Source organism: Sinocyclocheilus rhinocerous, unplaced genomic scaffold, assembly GCF_001515625.1.
Source record: "Sinocyclocheilus rhinocerous isolate Xijiao unplaced genomic scaffold, SAMN03320098_v1.1 scaffold97, whole genome shotgun sequence".
NCBI classification, from domain to species: Eukaryota; Metazoa; Chordata; class Actinopteri; order Cypriniformes; family Cyprinidae; genus Sinocyclocheilus; species Sinocyclocheilus rhinocerous.
In genome coordinates, this window is record NW_015666183.1 from 1444313 (window position 1) to 1450925 (window position 6613).

General features: G+C 33.0%; 1 protein-coding gene across 3 annotated transcripts in view; it reads left to right on the top strand.

Annotated features, from left to right (window-relative positions):
• Positions 1–6613, top strand: part of LOC107732114 (protein-L-isoaspartate O-methyltransferase domain-containing protein 1-like) — a 19965-nt gene that overhangs the window by 10016 nt on the left and 3336 nt on the right. For all 3 annotated transcript variants that reach the window (XM_016543369.1, XM_016543368.1, XM_016543370.1), the window contains 2 exons: positions 447–618; positions 1752–1875. In XM_016543369.1, the coding sequence (XP_016398855.1) occupies positions 447–618; positions 1752–1875 (296 nt within the window). The remainder of the gene's footprint in view (positions 1–446; positions 619–1751; positions 1876–6613) is intronic.

The window sequence follows — 6613 nt, forward strand, 5'->3', positions numbered from 1 at the left end:
GAGCCGTTTTAGGTAGGCGTGGTTAACTCTTAACTTTTATAAAGAATATCTCTTTGGTTTTGAGACTTTAGTGTTTGCAACTTTACAGATCTTCTTTATGCACCAAGAGCTTGTAACACTCCAAAGAGAAAGGAAAAATTTAAATCGCATCATATGACCCCTTTAATAAATAAAAAAAATTAAAAAAAGAAAACAAGCAGGTTTATTAAAATGACAGCAGAACATGCAGAAGGAAATATGTTAGCTTATGAAATATTGTGTTGGACAATAGGAGGCCTTCTAGTCAAAAACTAGAAAACACCCTAGAAACGGTATAGTAGCGCACTAAACTGAACATGTTAGAAACCACATAGCTGTGAGATTTGCCAAAACAAACTAGAAAATGTAGAAATTGTGTTGTAGATGTTCTAGAAATGACTGTTAATGTTATAAATGTGTCATTTCAGGTTTGAGTTCTGTGAACCACACTTTGTGGTGGGGAATTGTCTGGAGATTTCCTCAGACAGTCACCAGTACGACCGCATCTACTGCGGCGCTGGAGTTCAGAAGGACCACGAGAACTACATGAAAATCCTGCTGAAAGTCGGAGGAATTTTGGTCATGCCGATAGAAGATCAGGTAAAACACAGGAGGATACATACAGTGGCCCTGGGCCTAAACAAAGTTCGGAGACTTCAGTCACACTTACAAATATATGAATGTCATTAGACCACAAAATCCCAACCCAGATCTGTGTCTCTCAAATGTTGCAAGATCTTTTCTCATCACTAATTTACTTAGCTTCATCATTTTTAATTCACTGGTGTTTTGGTGATTTATTTTTTCATTTTTTGGATGAAGTCAGCTATTTATTTTTTTTATTGCTAAGTAAAATTAAATGAAATTGGTTAAAACTATTAAAAATAGTTTTTGTGAATTAAAATAAAGCTGAAATAAAATTAAATATTAGATGACGAATTTAAACTTAAAATGCAAGTGAAAATTAGTAATGTTGCCTTGGCAGCTTAATGAAATAAAATATGTTGAAGTATTAAAATTACTAAAATAAATGAATAAAAAATTAACGCTAAATAGAAATATTAAAAATAAACCAATAAAAATTACTAAAGCACATAACAAAATAACTACAATTTAAAAGAAAAAAAGAAAATAAACACATTCATATTAATTCTTATTCATATTAATAAATTAATATTATATAAACAATACTAAAATAAGTAGAGTAACCACAGCTGTAGTTCATTATATTAAATATCAACATGTTCCACTAAGGACAAACAAAAAGTCACACAGTACTGACTCTATTCATTTTACACGGTTTTATCATTTCAAGCCAAGCAAATGTCTTTTTGTGAAATGTTTTGCTTGACAAGTGTACTTTTGCTTTTTATTCCAAATAAATGCCACTTCAGTCATTCAGTTATTTGTGTGTATAAAGTGTGCAAATACATTTTGGTGTAGTAGAAATTGGCATTTTAAAATGTTGAGTAGAATGATAAAAGCCTTGGCTAACCTACAGTATATACAACTGCTTGAAAAAAAGTCTATAAAAATGCATCTTTTATTGTCTATATTTAACATCTAAAAAGTTCTCAATGAGAAAATTGTTAAAATTGCATTGCATTTAATGCAGTATTTATACTGTTATATAAATGCATGATATTGTAGAATATTAATAGTAACTTTTATGATCCTGTTGAGCATGGAATGTCTGAGCTCTTTATTAGTTGAGTGTTTGTGTGTTGCTGCAGCTGACTCAGATCACCAGAACCGGTCAGAGCTCCTGGGAGAGTAAGAATATCCTGGCGGTGTCATTTGCTCCTCTTGTTCCGCAGAGCAGGACAGATGGCTGCAAGCCTGAAGCTGTGGTGCTCCGTGAGTCTCCGCCTCTTTTATGACCTCACACTGTCCTGGCCAATCAGCTGCTGCTAGGGACAATGTTACAGACTGATTTATTGCAGATTCCATTACTAACCCTATTCATTCAGAACAGTAAACAACACTACAGGCCAAACCTGTAATTGTTTTTTTTCTTTTTCCATGCACTGGTTAGTCTTGAGATTTTGGGCTATTTTGCTTCCATGACATGTCTTCTCTCAGACTAGTGGATAGAAAACATCCAAAGTACAGATTATAAAGAGTTTATTTTATTACACTTTATCTATTTGCACCTGTAGATTTCAGTTACCATAGACGTCTTTAAAGGCAGTTTTCTTAAAATTAGTTGTTTTTTTTTCATCAGTAATGCCTGCATACACTTAAAAATAAAGGTCCATAAAAGGTTCTTCACAGCAATGCCATAGAAGAACCATTTTTGGTTCCACAAAAAACCATCTCTTTCTTACCGTTTTATAATCTGAAGAACCTTCTTTCGCCACAAAGAACCTTTTGTGAAACAGAAAGGTTCGTCAGATGTTAAGGTTCTTTATGGAACCATTTAGACAAAAAGGTTCTTCTATGGCATCGTGAAGCACCTTTATTTTTAAGAGTGTAACCAAACTTTACAGTTTTGCATTCTGAAGAAGATTTGTTCATGATTTAGATTTTATTTCTAAAAACATTGTGAAAATTATTATTATTATTATTATTATATTCGCTGTTGTTGACAGATGCCCATAGCGCAACGGCACAGTAAATGGATTTTATGGATTTTTTTTATGTTGGGAATCTAGGAATTTGCAGTGGGAAGTTATTTTTAACTGCCCAATTTTATTTATTTATTTACTTATTGATTGAGTTGGGACTACATAAATCATTTTTGTTGCATTAAGTAAACATTTGAAATTAACATTTTACATATTGAGTAAACAGTTTTGCATATTTAAGTAGGTTGGACATAGGGATATGCCGGTATCAAATTTTCATGTTGCGATTAATTGCTAATGCTTTTATCACGGTATACGGTATTATCACGGTGTTGAAATTTAGTTTTAAAAAAGTGCTGACTTTAAATTTCTTTAAATTGAATCATTCACTTTACCAATTTGTTAAAAATGGTTGAGAATCACAAACATTTTTGATTGTGCTGATATTTAGGAAAAACAGCACTTGTGTGATATTGCTTAACTATATTATATGTTGTAAATATAAAGAACAAAAACTAAATTTCAATTTTGGAGCCCTTTTTTACTAATTTCAGTGGCATTTGTACCCCAAGCCACCATTAATTTCCAATTTCCACAGTGGACTATATGACCCAACAGTCAGTTGGGTTGCATTTGGAACATTTCTTGCTTTTTAATGTATTTTTTATTGTATAATATACAGTATAATTACTGTATAGTGCCTTACAATATATTCAAAGACTTGCTGACTTGAAAAAAACAAAAAAAACAAATAGACTAATATCGCTGAGAAAAATTGTTACATTAAGATTTTAGGGTTAACTGCCATCATTGCATATACAGTTTGTTAATAATGTCAGCCTATTCTTTGTAATAGATTTTTTCAAGCTTGTTGAAGTTGGTCAGATGATGACAGTGAATCAAACAGTGCCATAACAATGTCTCATTGGCACTGAGATCAGAAGTCTGACTGGATCGTTGTATGGCTTTGTGTTCCTGAGCCACAGCAGATGGCTCTGTCCCCGGCCTTACAGATCCCTGTCCAGCTGAAACACTCAACCTTCTCCAAACATCGGTTTTTAACCAACTAAGGCATGGAAATACTATACTGTATGTTTCCCTGCATACTTCTAAAAACATTATTTTTGGTCCATCCATAAATCATTTTTAAAAGATGTCTTGTTTGGTTTTAGCTTATTGTAAGGATGGTGTTTCATATGGTAAGTTGTTTGCAAATGCAAAAACAATTTTGTAAATGTATAAACACAACAGAAGTGTAATTTACCAACCTAACACACGAATAAACACTGGAGCAAATATTTATAGCTTCTTCCAAGAGAATCTGAACACCATAGAGTTTGATTGGACGCAAAACATTTGACGCCAATAAAAAACCGATAGGGAATGTTTTCTACTCCCTTTTAAAAGTTGATAAGTCTATTTACTTTGCTGTCTTAACTATACACAATTACTGGGTTAGTTGGATTTGATTATGTGGATTTGGCATAGCTTTTTCACTGCTGTTCGTCATGCTATCAAAAGTGAGCTGACTTACTTTTAGTCGCAACCCCACTGATTTATGACCACATGTAAAATAACAAGGAAAGATGATAGGTTTGAAGCTACTCATAAGGTAAGGCTTATTAAAGCAATAGCAATCACACTAGGGTTGTGACGGTGAGGAAATTTTCCCACCGGTTAATCGATGTGTGACAACACCGGTAATACCGGTATCACCGCTGTCACGAATCCTGTCCATGGACTTCCGTTCAATCACCACCAGAGGTCACCCTTCCATTACATTGACTCTCGCACTACACAAACTGTTGCATGTCATCCTGGACTTAGGGATATGCCGGTATCACATTTTCATGTTGCGATTAATTGCTAATGCTTTTATTACGGTATACGGTATTATCACGATATTTAAATTTAGTTTTAAAAAAGTGCTGTCATAATACAGTATAACAGGTTTAATAACTTTTTTCTTATAACAAAAATAACTGAACATTTAAATGCAATAAAGCAATACAGAAAAATGTATAAAGTTAAAAGTTTTACACAGATTAAAGTGCAAAAGAACTATAAAGACCAATAGGTATCACTTTACAATAAGACCTCATTAGTTAACCTTAGTTAATGCATTAACATTCACAATGAGCAATAGCTACATTTGCTACAGAAGTTATTAATCTTTGTTTAAAAAATACAAGTCTTAGTTCATGTTAGCTCATTAAATAACACAGTTGCAACTTTCGATTTTAACAACGTGTTATTAAATATTGTAATTACCTAAGATTAATGAATGTTCAGAAGAATTTTTCATTGGCAGTTTGTTAACTAATGAATTAACTAATGTTAACTAATGAAGCCCTAATGTAAAGTGTGACCGAACAATATAGAATCAAAACACTTTCAAACAATATCTAGGGCATGTTGTAGTCCAGATTAAAATGTAAAAAAAGATTGAAAATAAATAGCCTTATTAAGTCTAAGTATTTAAGTATTTGGCTCTGTGATGAACATCATAGCAAATACACAAATCTGAATGGCTGTTTAAATCATTTAAACATGATTCAGAAACAAAGTAGTGCAGCTGCTTTGTTTACAGGGTTTCCGGGGTAACGGCTGCATTTAAATGAATTATTATTATTATTATTATTATTATTTCTGCAGTTTAGCGCCATCTGCTGTCAGAGAGTTAAAGTGCGCTTTCATCCAGAGCGTCTCTCATGTGTTCCGCCATGTGCTTCTCGTCCGCGCTTGTTTACATCAGAGTGCGCACGCATCTTTCATGCAGCATACGGCGGTGTTGTGCATTTTGACCAGTTGATGGGAAAAGTATTCTTAAAATGCATTCAAAATTCTGAATAATTTGTAATATATAATTATTCACGGTATTTAGAAGTGCCCACGATAACAATATCGTGCATATTCATTACCGTGATATATCACATTACCGAATACCGGCACAAGTCTAGTTGGACATAGTAATGTTTAATTAAATAATGTTTAAATAAAACAAATTATTAGTTTGTTTCACAAGAAGATACTATTTCAGTCTGTCTACTTCAAAATTTTACTTTTTTTAACCCAATGTTACTTGACAATTTTTAGTAATTATTTGTAAAAAAAAGAAAAAAAAAAGACAATTTCTGAGTAAAAATAATTTGAACTAAATCCTTAAATTTTTTTTTCCAGTGTAGAAACCAAATGCTAAGCACTAAGCTGATTGTTAGCAGTACATTAAGACAACCGTTTTGAAATGTTATGTTTAAATATGCAAATGAGGCCGAATCAAATTAAATATGCGCTAATTTGCATATATTCCCAGAATAGAAATCTAAATACTGGATAAAGCCACACTGTAATAAAAAAATATTTCTGTCGCTTGTTAAATAATTACAAAGAGTTTAAAGGGATAGTTCACCCAAAAATGAAAATGCTGTCATTAATTACTCACCCTCATGTCGTTCCAAACCCGTAAGACCTTCGTTCATCTTCGGAGATGTCACATGGATTATTTTAACCGATCTCCTTGCTACGTTTCTGTACGTTGATCGTGGTAGTACCCTTGCTGTCTATGGGAGGGTCAGAGAGCTCTCAGATTCCATCAAAAATATCTTAATATGTGTTCCGAAGATGAACGAAGGTCTTACGGGTTTGGAACGACATGAGGGTGAGTAATTAATGACAGCATTTTCATTTTTGGGTGAACTATCCCTTTAAACTCTTTGTAATTATTTAACAAGCGACAGAAATATTTTTTTATTACAGTGTGGCTTTATCCAGTATTTAGATTTCTATTCTGGGAATATATGCAAATTAGCGCATATTTAATTTGATTCGGCCTCATTTGCATATTTAAACATAACATTTCAAAACGGTTGTCTTAATGTACTGCTAACAATCAGCTTGCGCAGTGTAGTGATACGGATTCGTTTTTCCCCCTTTGACCTGCGGTGTCTTGCCTTCAGGTTTACGCTAATTAGTTGTGCACACAAATGAGATTTGAGGGAAGCCTGTAGCAGTGAAACTGTATTATTCAT